General features: G+C 41.5%; 2 protein-coding genes across 3 annotated transcripts in view; both read left to right on the plus strand.

Annotated features, from left to right (window-relative positions):
* Positions 1-203: 203 nt before the first annotated feature.
* Positions 204-2,327, plus strand: hesx1 (HESX homeobox 1). Of its 2 annotated transcripts, XM_081705613.1 has the most exons (5): positions 204-499; positions 751-965; positions 1,059-1,216; positions 1,450-1,551; positions 1,736-2,327. In XM_081705613.1, the coding sequence occupies exons 1-5, from the start codon at positions 471-473 to the stop codon at positions 1,844-1,846; spliced, it is 615 nt and encodes a 204-aa protein (XP_081561739.1). In that variant the 5' UTR covers positions 204-470; the 3' UTR covers positions 1,847-2,327. The 2 variants fall into 2 exon arrangements, with proteins under 2 accessions (XP_081561739.1, XP_026857661.2); XM_027001860.3 differs by having other exon boundaries at positions 204-965.
* Positions 2,328-4,338: 2,011 nt separating this feature from the next.
* il17rd (interleukin 17 receptor D) overlaps positions 4,339-14,187 on the plus strand; it is a 25,025-nt gene continuing 15,176 nt past the window's right edge. Inside the window, exon 1 of the mRNA XM_035520660.2 lies at positions 4,339-4,510. Coding sequence (XP_035376553.1) covers positions 4,394-4,510 — 117 coding nt within the window. The 5' untranslated portion in view covers positions 4,339-4,393. The remainder of the gene's footprint in view (positions 4,511-14,187) is intronic.

Consider the following 14,187-nt stretch of genomic DNA (forward strand, 5'->3'; position numbering starts at 1 on the left):
ACTAGTTGCTCTGAATTTAGTTTGCATGTTAATGGCTCTAATTAGTCAAACTTACCATAACAAAAAGAGCAGGGACACCGTGCTCGTGCACTGAGGTTTGTCTTCAGTATCCTTAAGTCTCTCCAAACGAGAGGAGTAAATAAACAAATAACTTATTTATTTAAAGCGCCCTCGGTTGAATAGAATAGTGACAGGCGATCAATTCGCCACTGAATGGGACAATTGCGACGCTCAGGCTTCCAGCAACTTGTCAACCTGCCATTGTATTATTTGCCAATGCCCTTTGTATGTTGCCGAGATGCATTCAGTCATCCCATGCATGACAAGAGGAAAAGGAGGGAATATTCAGTAGGATTAGCTCTAATAGTCTTTTTTTTATTATTTTAAATTTCCGAGCAAGAAAACCGCGTAAATAAGATTAGTCACTAGTTGACTGGTTTCTCATAATACCGTCAGATCGGCTGAGGGAAATGAGAAGATTCGCTTTAAGCGCACATGGGTGAGTGGGAATGGAGCTAATTTTCTACCTGCTGCGTAAAAATAAAAGGACATCAGCGCGGTTTTGTCTCTCTAAATACAAGGTTTAAGGGATTCTCTGTCCCTAATAGATAACACCTTAGTGGTTGCGGCTGTACCAACTAATTTGTACACTAAATTACCTGTAAATCGACCTGCTCCCATGGTGGTGGAGACCATCAATTCAAATGTAAAAGTCTCAGTTTTAATGAGTGACGTGTTGTATCCCATTAGTTCGGTTTTAAAAGGCTACTCGACAGCCACCAGGTCAAGCAGTTCGACGTTCCTTCAGAATCGGAGGACTTTCTTGGAAATGGCATCTCTCACCGTGAACACGCATCAGAGCAGACCTGTAGCGAGGCATTCGGTTTTCACTATTGATAGTATACTAGGACTGGACAGGCCAGAGCAGAGGACCGTGATTGCAACACCTTATCGCCCATGGGCAGGTATGTTAAAGTATTGGCATGCGTATTTGATACAGCAGGCATATGAGAAGGGTCAAACAAATGTATTAACAATATGTGATTCATCTCTTTCAGATGTGCAACCAACGCAAAACCGTTACGGGGTAGCGAATGGGTCACTGGATTTTGCGCCAAAGGAGGACAGTAAAGACAAAGCGCCTGCGGATAATTACAGACAAACGCTGAACTGGTACATAGGACGCAGGCCACGGACTGCTTTCTCCAGTGTACAGGTTAATCCGTACAGTGTGCAGGGTTAATCCGTTCTGTGTGGAAAAAAATACTAAACGCTACTGAGTTAAAATGCATAGGATTTGTGTAGAGGTAACTGTTTGTTTAGGCTTATTTATTTACAAATAGGCTTGTATGAAATTATTTTTGTCAGTACCAGAACTGTTCTTCATGTATAGCCTAATTTATATCCCCTTAATTTACCTTTTGACCATTTCTCTCTTTGACGGTACAGATTGAGATACTTGAAAGTGTGTTTCGAGTAAACTCGTACCCAGGGATCGACGTACGAGAAGAGCTTGCCCAGAAACTGCATCTTGATGAAGACAGAATACAGGTATAGAGAGAAACAGTTTTGTGGGGTTGATGTCTGCTTTTAAATTACAAACTAGCGTTTGATATGATATATGAACTGGGGATGTTAAACGACTTCGCGAAAGAAGGAAAAGATAACATTTTCCCTGTCAAAATATTGACCCATGCAGTGAGTATAGTAACCCAATTTCTCTGTTTCTTGTCAGATCTGGTTCCAGAACAGAAGGGCCAAACTGAAGCGATCCCACCGAGAGTCCCAGTTCCTCATGGTAAAAAAGGTCATTGGTCTTCAGAGAACAGATCAGCAGGAATTGTAATAAATACTGAAAATATGTTTTTGTAATAATGTAATATTGTAATCTAATATATCTATTGTGATTTGTTTTGAAGATAACGCGGTATAAATTAGCATTTTAAAATTTGCCTCTATAATTTGACTGTTTCTTGTTAGAATAAATTAATAAATGTTGTTTGACATTACTAAGGGTGGCGTTGGTTTGGACTACAATGTTTGTTTCGTGAATTTTGCTTATAAAAATATTAGATTATTAGATTTAAAAAATTGTTCGCTCTATCTGAAGTTCATTTCAGACAAATAAGTTTTATTGACTGGAGGCGTTTTTCTTTTAGCATGTTCTGACAAAGGTCAGTATTTAAAAATGAAACGATTTCATCATTATGTAATTTTAAGTTATAGTGTGCACGCAAATGTCTGATAGTTCCGTTTTAACACATCCAGTTCACTGTTAAAACACAACACTAGGAGGCACCAGAACGTCTATTTTGTATAAAAACACATCTTCGTGAACAATGTAACCATTTTCTAAAACTTCACAGTGGTAACAGGCACAGACAAAATATATTTAAAAATTTTACTAAATCAAAATATTGTAATTGTTTTATTTTGGTTCCACCGACAGATAACATGCTCACCACACATTTACCAGACTTGTACTGCACCCACTGGTCATTTATTGGATGCACTATTCTGTAAGATGCATTCACTCGCACAATTACGGATTGTGGTTCATCTCCTCATGAGCCCAATTTTGGCAGCCACCTTCTAAACTGTTCACCACAAATTAGATCTGTCCACAGGACCACTGCTAACCTGATGTGTTTTTGGGTGGTGGATCATTTTCAACACAGCATTCAGATTGACGTGTTAGTGGATGTTGAGCTTGTAGAAATTTATCAGGCGCAGCAGTGTAGCTGGAGCATTTACTTGTCACCGTCACAATGAGCGGATTCAAAATGAAGTGCCAAGCCTAAGAATGCTGTGTCTTAGCAACAATGTTGCTGTGATTATTGACTGCCATGTAGATGGAGCAAGAGTGGAAACTATCAGATACCCCTTAGCCCTTAGGCCTGTGACCTCTGTCTCGGATACCAAACACTGGCGTCATCCTGAAAATGTGATACATGTCTTCACATACTGCAGTGTCTGAAGAGGCGGGGCTGTAGGAAATTCGGAGCCAATCAGGAGCTTGTGCACCCTTACTATTCGTTACAGTGACCTCACATTGTGGACTTGGGGTTCTGTGAGGACAACAAAAAAAAAAACATCTGCATAAAAAGAAATGATACATGATAGGCCAATATAGTAAAAACTATCATATATTATACGGATATCATATTGTAAAAAGCATCATAAAAAGCTATTAACATTCACTCACTATTACACTCTCTCGCTATGACAAATATGGATCATATATTATTATAAGCTGCCTGAACTTGTATTAATACAAATGTTAATTTATAGTACACATTGCGCTCATATTTAATAATAAGCGCATCTATTAAAACTAAAGTTAAAGCTCTAAATCAGAACTTAAAGGATCGTTTGTGGAGTCGTGCCTGCATGAACAAAGTTTTGGAGTTCCGGGCGCATGGCTTTGTCAGAAGTAGAGGGCTCTGGTCGTCTTTCAAGGTGAAAACAAAAAGATGAGTCGTTTCATGTTCACATCAATAGTAACAGAAGATCGTCTGAAAGAAGAACTGGGTGTTCCTGCCCATACAGTGGGCTCAAATGCACATCTTTCCCATGAACCTCCAACTAAGCTCTTTGATCTCCACAGTCAAACAACGCACTAGCTGTGTACGTAGTCTCGGTTTTAATCACTGTAACAATCACATTATTAGTCCATACCCTATTGTAACGTTTTGGGAAAATTCTATTTTATATAGACATTGACAAAAGAAATCTAATCTTCTAAAGTGTTTTTCCATGGACTCAGTTTTCATATCAGCTTCATTTCTATAATAAAAATCATATTACTATTTTTTTTTCTGTAGGAAAAATGCTTTGTTACAGGCTCGGTTGCAGTTAGTCGCAGGCTAACCTAAATCTGTGTTAATCTATCTCCAGCCTTTTAAACACTTATGGTGGTATTCTGCAGTTATCGTTATACTCACTTAAGGGAATGCTCATAATGACAGTTAAACTTTTGAAGTTTTTGGCTAAGATTACAAAAATATTTCTTAAAGCCTCTACAAGGCTCTACGTGCCTCACTACACACATTTCATCTTAACTAAAAGTTGTTAGTTTGAAAGGGAAACGTCCCACTCGTCATCACCGTGGCACTATGCTTCCTTGAGTGCTTCGCAAAGATCACAGTCTTAAACCCCCGTTAACATTTCGCACAAGTGCAATTTCGTTAAATGGTTGGGACATTTCGGAAGTCAAATAGTCGACCTAATCGTGAATAACCAACACACTAGGGATTTATTTTTTCTTCTGGGGGTGGGTACACCCATTGCTCCACCTAGCGGAGAGCCGCAAACCTCTACTGCGGATATCAGTGCGCTCCGAGGAGAATCGGCGTTCATTTCGAATTCAGTGGGGCTTCATGGACGAGCGGGCATGGCTACGCGAGTTAGACTTTTACAGGTCATAACGTTGTTCCTGTTTTTCTTTCACGACGCAGTATCAGCAGCAAATGCAGGAAGGAAAGGAAATTCGGAAAAGTGTGGTTACAAGGTAAGCAAAATCACAGTTTCCAAAATGCATCGCAAGCGGACGTTTCTTGCGGAGTTGCGCAAAGTTCGGTGCGGTCGCGCCGGTTCTTTGACGGTTAAAATGTCCAAAGCTGGTATCTAAAGACAAGTGTGTTTGTGCTATTTATTAAGAAGCACAAATCAAGTATTAACGACACCGTACGTCTCTTGAGCAGGTTTGCTCAGTGGTAGCCCATCGAAGGAATCACTTGTCATTTAACTTTTTCGATACGCTGCATAATCTTATAGGCTATAATATATAAACTTTAACATACTTTATGGAAAGTCGGCGCATTTTACAATTTATAGAACTTATTTCTGAGACGTCTGAAGAAAAACAAATGACGTTTAGGTCGAGTTGTCACAATAAAAGAATTAAGGGTCGGGTAAACCAGGTTAATGGATTTAGGGTATTGTGTTGGGCATTTGAATGTAAAGAAGGTCTAGTTTGAACAAACAGTATTCATCCGGATAGGAACACTCATGGTGTGGAAGTGGTGTTTCCAGGTGTTAGATGTGCGAAGAAGTCAATCAGCGAGCTCTGTTGTTCTCCGCGGTCTGCTTGACCTGACCCGTCTCGCGAGGGTTCGCGAGCCTTTTGTTATTCCAATTGGATTGCGGTAAACAAGAGAGCTGCAGAGGAAACAATACAACTCTGCAGAAGTAGTGTCCCAAAACTTTCTTTTTTGTCTGCTTTAGTTTTCGTTACACAGTCAGAGATCACGTGCAGAGTAAACGATTGAACAGCGTTATATTTAAAAATACTTTAAATAGTGACCCATTTTGCACCATAATTCTTTGCCAGGATTTAAAAAATATTTTACTAGCTTGTCAGTTGTTTTTACGAGGAATGCTCTGCAACCGGAGGTGTTTATTCGACTGGTTGAACTGAGTGGCTCGTTGTTGAATTAGTGACCGTTCTGCGTTCATTGTCTTCCGAGAAGCCGGGATGCTTTTGAAGTGATTTCCCATAGGAAGTAAAGACTGCTTGCTCTATTAAAATGCTTTGGTACTTCCTCCCTCAAACCACAGCCACTTTAAAGCCGCGAGCAGGCAGGTTGCTGATAGAAACACTTCCACTCTATTTTACAGGTGTTAGGGACCGCAGTGCGCAGACATGCATCAAAACCCTCACCTGCGGTAGTTATTACTAACGCTACGGTCTTTAGACTAATGGTGTTTTGGGTAAGTGATATAAAATGAGGACAGCTTAAATCGTTCCTTTATCCGTCTTTAAAAAATTTTTTTAAGTTATGGTACACAAGTTAAACATTTCTTTGTTTGGCAGAGTGAAAGAGTTTTGAATTGTAGAATACAGTAGACAAATGTCTGGTTTAAAAAGAGAGAATCATTGTTAAATGTGTAAGAAATATCTACCCAGTGTTTCATGAATCTTAAGGAATTTTCATCATGCCTCTTGGATGACATGATTGTAAATCTGTGGAATCATTAAGGTCTGACTCTGAGGCTTAGGAAAGAAAATAAAGGTGAATATTAAAATTGGCCTCCACTTCACTCCATGCATGTCCCCACTGAGAGGGCTGGAGGCTTCATGCAAAATCCCAGTGGGGTCTCCCTGGCTTTGGATGAAAGCGCCTGCTCTCCGGAACTCTCAGGCCTCTCGGCTCAATAGCATCCTGCCTTTGGTTTTCCCGACAGGCTTCCCGAGACCTACAACAGCCAAGGAATTGTTTAAGCCTCCGAAATGAGCCAAGCTCTCAGAGGCCGACCACACATTCCATGTCTATGCTAAAAAGAAACGAATGAGTCAAGCCAGTCTGTGTTAGCGTTCATTACTTAACGGATATCGCCAGCTGCAAAAATTGGTTTATATAGTGTCAAGTTTTTAAAAAAAAATCCAGTCCCATTCAGCTGGTGAACTTGTGGGCTCGGTGCATGTGGATGGTGATGCCTGCCAAACTCCAAGACATGAGCCAGGATCTGAGACGTTGTTTCCAAGGTGAACAACAGTTTCTGTGGCGCTCCGATCGCAAATCCTTGTGATTAGCATTAAGGGAGACCTGAAATGTGTTCCTTTCTTTATGTAAGCCTCTGAGGCCAATTTGGAGAGAGAGGGGAAAGCACTTTCTCTGCCTCTGCATCTGGGAAACTGAAGTAACACATATGAGGACGACCGCTTCTACTGTGATTTATACTTCTGACTGCAGACAGATGCTGATCGGGTGATCTGTCAAGTTTGGAGAACTTGGTTTGAAGAATTTGGAGAGCTTTTCTTATTGGAATACTTACCAAGTTGCATGCAATTTAGTCAAGAAATTTGTTCAGTCATATTAACAGAATTCATCGTTTACTGCATGACTGTGTCAAAGGCCGAAATAGTTGTTACTTTCTTCCCTCTGCTCTCAGAAGAACAGATGTGATGACACAGACCCTGCTTCTAATCACGGGCGTTCCAGCTCCTTTTTTCCTGCTTTGTACTATTCCCATTATTGGAGGTCGGATTCCTCCAAATGGAAAGTTTTAGACATTTCTTGATTTTCTTTTAATCGTGACCATTTTGATGATTATTTTATTATTTTAGTTAGTTCATATAATGTTACTTAAGTTGTCAAGGTGTTCTGTGCTGTTTGTCGTGCAGAAACGTTTTTCTTAAAAGCCAAGGTCTCATTTAAGAACATAAAGGGCTGAAGTCTAGTGGGTAGTTTGAACCGAGCCAGTAGTTTCCGGCAGAGTCGGACAGCGGACAGATACTGAGCAGTTTGCTAAAAATTATCAGGGCTAGAATATAAGGATTCATTGTGAACTGTGAAATGGCTTTGCACTGGTCAACTCTTATGTCTCGAGTTGCACATCAGCATTCTGTGTCAACAGAGGAAAGTGCCACAAAAGAAAATGTTTTACATCCATACTCACAGAAAAATAGGGCTCTAGCCAAGCTGTTTATTAGTGTGGTCCTGGGATCTCCTGCAAGCCATGGCAAGCGTGCACATGTGGGACACCTTCCTTGGTTTGCCTGTTTCCTTTTCCTCTCCTATCTACACGTTTTCCATTTTTACTTTCACAACTTTGGGCTACAGATGAATGATGAAGCAGGAGGTGTGTGTGTGTGGAGGGGAGGGTGCGTAAAGGGCTAACTTATTTCTGTGCCACCTTTAAGGGAGCATTGAAAACCATCCAAGCAACTCGTAACCTTGGAGGCCATGTCTTGTGCTGCGGTGGGAAAATGCCTGGTTGGCTAGTTCTGAATCGGCTTAGCTTGCTACGAAGCTTTTTTTCTTTTCTTTTTTTTTTCTTCTTTTTTTTTTTTTTAATGAATGCGAGGTCTGGAGGCTTTCTGCAACAGCGCTCCCTTTGACGGGGCAAGTGCCCCGCTGTTCTACGTGAATGGGGCTATGTTGCTGGCAAACGGAGGTATGTTGAAAGTAAATGAAACGTCCAGCCACTCCGGTCACCTCTGGAGTGTCACTGGTGGGTCAGAAGGCTTGTTGTAATCTCCTAGTTCAGGCGTCTGATCTCTGAGCACTGCATTAAAATAAGTAAACAATGGTGCCATTCTCCATTTCCTTTAAATTACCTTCTTTTCCACCTTCTTTTTGTTGGAAAAAAAAAGTCCATACTGCCGGATTCATCATTTAAATGGGTGGACGAAACATCTGATTAAATCAGCATAAGGAAAGCTCTCTTGAGGAAACCAAGATGCTTGTAATTTGACCTTGAGTAAGATTTGGTACTCTCTACCAGAGATCTGTAGGCAAGGCAACCCTCCGGTCTGTAATGTGATATGTGCCGATCAGGCTCCTCCGAAGGCTTTCCTTTGGCCCCCAGATTGAAGTCATTACAATCAATTAGCTGCTCTTTCCTCTGGCCTAATCAAGGATCTGATGCCAAAGGACTTCCTGCCTTTAGGTTTCAGGCAGCAGCTTGAGATGGTCTCTTCACAGGATGAAGCATGAGGGCTCTCTTTAGAGCGCAGCTCTCTCTCTAGAGCGCAGCTCTCTCTCTATGCTGCCGGCTATGCATGGCCTGAATGTGGTTGGGAGAGAGCACTGGTGTTTCTGCAGTTTTCCATCTGCTTTAATAATCTGTCCCTTGTTGTGGTGGTGTTATCCTTTTGTTCAAGAACAGCCTTAGTTCTCCTACATTTGGCCTGTTTGTCAATGGCTGAGTCTAAATCCATAGCTCTTATTTTCTTTCTTTCCTGCACAGAATCCTAAACTCTCTCTGTGTGTGTGTGTGTGTGTGTGTGTGTGTGTGTGTGTGTGTGTGTGCGCGCCTTCACGGTAATCAGTCTCATTTAGTAAATGATATGGGGTTTTCCATTAGAGAAGAAGGGCAAGTCCTCTCTTTTCTATGGTCACTGATTTCTAGAAGGCTTGGGGCAGCAGTGGGTTCTTAACGCGTGAAACACAACACTCCAAATCCCACCAGCCCCCATCCTCACCATGAAGACATTTATTGTTTGGTTATGTCATCCGGCAGATCTTTCCATGCCTGAATCTGGCGAACACAGACATGATGCATCATGGTCCTCAAAGACACCGTCACCAATTTCAGTTCAGTATGTCACCGTCTGCCTCCTCTCTTGATACAAAGTAGTGTTCCCCCCCCCATTTTAGCCACTAGGAACAATTAAGCTGGTCCAAATGGAAAGCTTTGAGAACTTTTGAAGTTCAATTCATGTCATGTCATTCCTTCAGAAGACATGTCTGGGCCTGTTCCTATTGGTGTCTACTGGCTGTGTTTACACGTCTCATAAAGTGAACTTCTCAGCATGGTTACGAGATATGATTTTAGCAGATAAGGGATGGTAAATATTGAAGAGCTTAAGCAAGGTTGCTGTTTAGATTCAAATAATGTAAAACGATCCTATCCTACTTTTGATTTGATAAAAAAAAAAAAAAATCTAGTAAAATAAGATGACTCCTGTGAATTTGCCATCTTCCTCATGCTGTGGACCATCTCATACAGAACAGCAGCTTTAGAGCATGGTCCTCGTGGAGCAAAGGTGAGGTCATCTATGCACAGGCTCTTAAAACCATTTAAGAAGGTTCACAGGGTTCAGAGGGCAGAGCTACGTGAGCCAACACCTGCGATGGCTTCCTCATTGTGGGATGATGGACAGTGCTGACCTGAGAGCAGTTTTGTGGTTCCTCCTGTAATCCCTCAGGCTGGAACTTGGTCATCTGTCAGTGGCAAGGGGCAACTTCCATCCGGAGCGATTGAAGCTGGAAAAGCAATCTGGTCCACCGGCTGTCCGCTGAGGAAGCTAGGTGTCTGTTAAAGACATGAACGTTATGCATGCGGTACTCAGGCTTGTCAATGTCCCTCTTGGGGGTAGTTAACGCATTCTTCTCTGCTTTGGTGGTTTGCTGCCTGGTGGAACCTACACAGTATAGAGTTTTGAGGGCTGTTGTGTATTTTGTGTGGGTGGTTGGGGCTGTGTTTATGAACATATTGTGAGAATGTGATTGCTCGAGATCAAGAGAGCACTATGACTGCGTAGAAAGACCTTGTTTACAGTTCCGAACTGATAAGTGTTTAAGCGCTAATGTCATCACATATGGTTGCATTTCCAAAGGGCCTGGTTGTGACTTGCTGTTTGGAGTGAAACAATAAAGGCATTAGGAAAAATGGAGTAGGGGGAACATTAAGCCAGACGGCCCTGCGGCATTTGATCCTCAGCCATGGATGCCCTTCATCAGATCTAGTCTACCTCACCTTGCCGCCCAGCTAACCTAGTGCTCTCCGATGCTTACTCTATTGAGACAATTCACCATATCATCCATGCAGCCCAAAGAGGTGGTCCTTCTGTAGTGTTTCCCAGGGAATCTTGAGTAATACATTTGTAGTTTTATCTACCGGTCGATCAAGACGGAGAGATACCGCTCTAAACAATTGTGTAATAGAGTGTGTGTGTGTGTGTGTGTGTGTGTGTGTGTGTGTGTGTGTGTGTGTGTGTGTGTGTGTGTGTGTGTGAATAAACATAAAATGGATGTATATGTATGTATTTTCTTTTGAGAGTACATACATAAGTTTCCCACCTTGTCTGGTGCATACTTAAAGCGCTCAGTAGTGCAGGTCCTTTCATTCTTTACATAGGCCATTGAGGAATGTGTGATCATTAGCTAAATTATATAATTGAACTGCTGACTTGATGGGCATTAATTCAAGACTACTGTTCAGAGCTCATCAGTGCTATGCATGAGTTCCCAGTGCCAACACTACCACTTTTCATCATGGTGGCTGAGGGGTCTTGAAGACATCAAAGATGCTTTTAGCCACTCTCATGTTTGAAATTGCATTCAACTATCAGGATGTTTGTAATTGTCATCAAGTTAAGTACTTGCTTTGAGTCGCATATAATTGCCAAGATCTGGGCAACTGATACGTGCCTCATTGGTGCCATATGGCCACCTGCAGCTATGTTGCATTAGTTGAAAAGCAACTATGCCAATTACGTGTGTGTGTGTGTGTGTGTGTGTGTGAGTGTGAGTGATTCACAAATGCAAGAATTCACATGAAGTAGTGAAAAAATGTATTAGCAAGGATATTAACCACATGTTCTGGTGCTTATTTTGTATTTAATAGTTCAGATGCTGTTTGGGTATTTAATATGGAAAGTATTTTGACTTCACCTAGTTAACTTCACCTAGTCGTCTTAAAGTTTTGGATGATTTCGTGATGCATTAGAGTTACCACATTGTTACTGATCACGTAATATATTAAATTGTTACAGGATGAACATCATGTTACCAGACATCCTGTTATATCCATTTTTGTCATGCAACTCCTTAAATGTGACTCAGCAAATCATTCCCCTTAAGGTAGACAACAAATCCAAAAAGAATGACTGACTATGGTCCTTCTTTTACAATTTGTGGGTTCCAGTCTCACTTGAAAGCAACGCGCAAAAGAAATGTGATGATTAATTAGCGTTAGAAGGGCACCGATAAAGGACACAAAGGCGATTGTCCCATGGAAAAAAATGACTCCTTTTGGGAATGTAAAATGGGAGACACATGTTGGGGATAATGAGAACAGCATGTCAGGGTTGCTGGTTGGAGCACAGTTGTGGTCAGATTTGTCAAGCCAAATGCAAAAAGGTGCTCATTTCCTTCCACTCGGATGCTCTGGACTCATGACCATGGGAGTCCAGCTCAGCCTCTGGGTGGGCATCTTGTAAACATCCAGTTGAAAAACTTCTCCCACACTATTGGGAGCAAGCAGTGCAAGCAAATTGTTTTTTACTTGTCACAGATGACACACACTTGTCAAATTATGGATGAAATTTCATCTAGGAACTGACATTCACTATTACTGATTTTGTTTTTTGTTTGTTTTTGTTTTTTTAGCTGAAAACCGCTGAGTCACTAAGCAGTGTAATTCTCTCTCTTCCCCCCCCCCCTCCCCCCTTCAAATGATACCCATCTGTAGTTTCTCCTGCAAGTTCTTTGAAGGTATCCTTTGAAATGGATGCTGGGAAGGGGAATTCTTGGACAGATGGGCCCTGAGAATAATGACAGATGGCTTAGCTGCAGTCTCCTATAGCAAGTGGCTCATGTGCTGGAGTTTACACAGTGTCTCAGAAGCCATGCCATTCCCTATGGCTAAATCTCTAAGCAAGGTAACCCCAAAAGGGGCAAAAAATAAAATCAGATGGACCAAAGTAATTGATCAATTAGATTATAATGGACTGTTCCCTGTCATTTGCAAGGTCTGTTTTCATTACTGTAGTATTCTCACTGGGAAGTTTCAGAGAGCCCGTGGTTCTGTCGGATCCAAGCTTATGCCATTGTTTTCCATGTATTACAGGCAATTTGTTGGACAAACGGTACTAAGGCACCTTTTGGGTTTTGTTTGTTTCCATAGATGGGGGGTGGAACAAGCCCAAGGGGAACAGCTTATCATGCAATAAGGAAGATCTGAGCAATATTATAACTGCATACAATGTACACTTGCTGATGGAGAGCACCAGCCTCCTCATTTAACCCCTATTTAGGCCTAGAAAAGCTTCCTGCTCCACTCAGAGGTTGGATGAATGCCTGAGGGAGGGAATTCCTGCTCCGTACCGTGAGCTTTACTTTGTTTCATTTAGAACCCCCAGATTTGTCCAACTCCATTGGTCAGAGGTAATAAGCACATTTGGTATCATCTTGAAGATTTTAATAATGAAGATTATATAGAGGCCAACAGAATTATTTTTTTTAATTACAAATTTTTATTTGTATTGAAGTCACAAAGTGCTTCATCAGGTACAGTAAAATGCACAAAAATAGTGCGATTCACTACATGTACAAGACGCTGCATGTACAATCAGAATAACGAAAGGCAAAAGAATAAAACGGACATTTCTTAAAATTGTGGACAGAGGCTTTATACTTATGGGATGATCACTCAGATTTAGGTGCATACGCCACAATTGTAATGAAATATCTGGCTGAAATAATAGTTATAAAGCTTTTCATTTATTTTGTGTTGATATTTATGCTGTTTGTTCTAGGCAGGGACCAACCCACTGGTTCTATAAAATAGGTGAGACTGGTAGTGTTGGAGAGGTGAGTTGGTGGTCTGAGGCTTGAACTTTACACATAAGTTCAACAAATGTTGCCAGCTAATTAAGCAAGCCATCATTTCCCCTCTGGCTAGAAGATTAGTCGTCCCAAACACCCCCAACCCCCCCCCCCCCACCCAAGACTAGCAGTAATTGTACCCTAATTAATCAGTGTCGCCAGAGTATCCCTATGAGACCTGTCTGGCATTCAGCAAATGCGAGCTGATAATGTACATGCTTTTTTGTTTTTTTTTCCCCCTAAGGGAAAGGCATTCAGAACATATGCCCACACCCACACATACTTTTCTTCTCAGAGGTTCAAAAGTTGTGGGCGTGTGTGGGTTTGAGAGCCCAAGGATCAAACAAATACTTCCTTAAAAAAAAAAAAGTAGCATGTCGGTTTGTTTGGAGTTGTCTCCATATGGGTTACTGCTAATGGGGTATTTAAAGAGAACCATCTCCACTTGTAACATAGCTGGCAGTGTTCTCATTAAATTAGCTTCATGTGTGAAGTTGGATGCCAAGAGAGGCAAAAAAAAAAAGGTTGTTGTAAACCAGGCAGCCTTTGATCACAATGAGATAGGGACAGTGATGGCTGAGCGAACATACAAACTCTTATTTTTGCTCGATGTTTGTACCAAGCTGATGATATGAATTGAGCTTTCTCTGAGACATGAGCTCAAAGTCGGATGTGCGCAAGCGTGTGTGAGTGTGTGAAAGTAATGGAAAGAAAAACACAGAGTCCAGAATGAGAGGCCCTGGATTCTGAAGCATCTCTCCTCAGACGATATAATTACTGTTATTATTCAGAGGGGAGACGGAACACCTGGTTGAAGGAGTCTTTGGTGCACACATTTCCCAGTGCTCACCTGCTGCTGCAGTCTGTTCAGACACGTCCTGCTCCAAAGCGTATTCCCCAAACGGGGCACAGTCATGATCACATACTGGTCCATTACACCCTGTAGGGTGGAGGGGATGCCATCAGCCACCTGAAATACCACTCGTTCAAAATATTACACTACTGTTTCCTGCTAAATATGTTGTGGTTATACATTATCATTTAGGTTTACTTTCAGACACTTTAGCAGATGTTGTTGGTTGTTTTGTTTTTTTTGGCTAGAGTGACCTACCCAAGTTCTTCTTTTTGA

This window comes from Electrophorus electricus, chromosome 22, assembly GCF_041902795.1.
Source record: "Electrophorus electricus isolate QZ-2024a chromosome 22, ASM4190279v1, whole genome shotgun sequence".
In the NCBI taxonomy this organism is placed as follows: Eukaryota; Metazoa; Chordata; class Actinopteri; order Gymnotiformes; family Gymnotidae; genus Electrophorus; species Electrophorus electricus.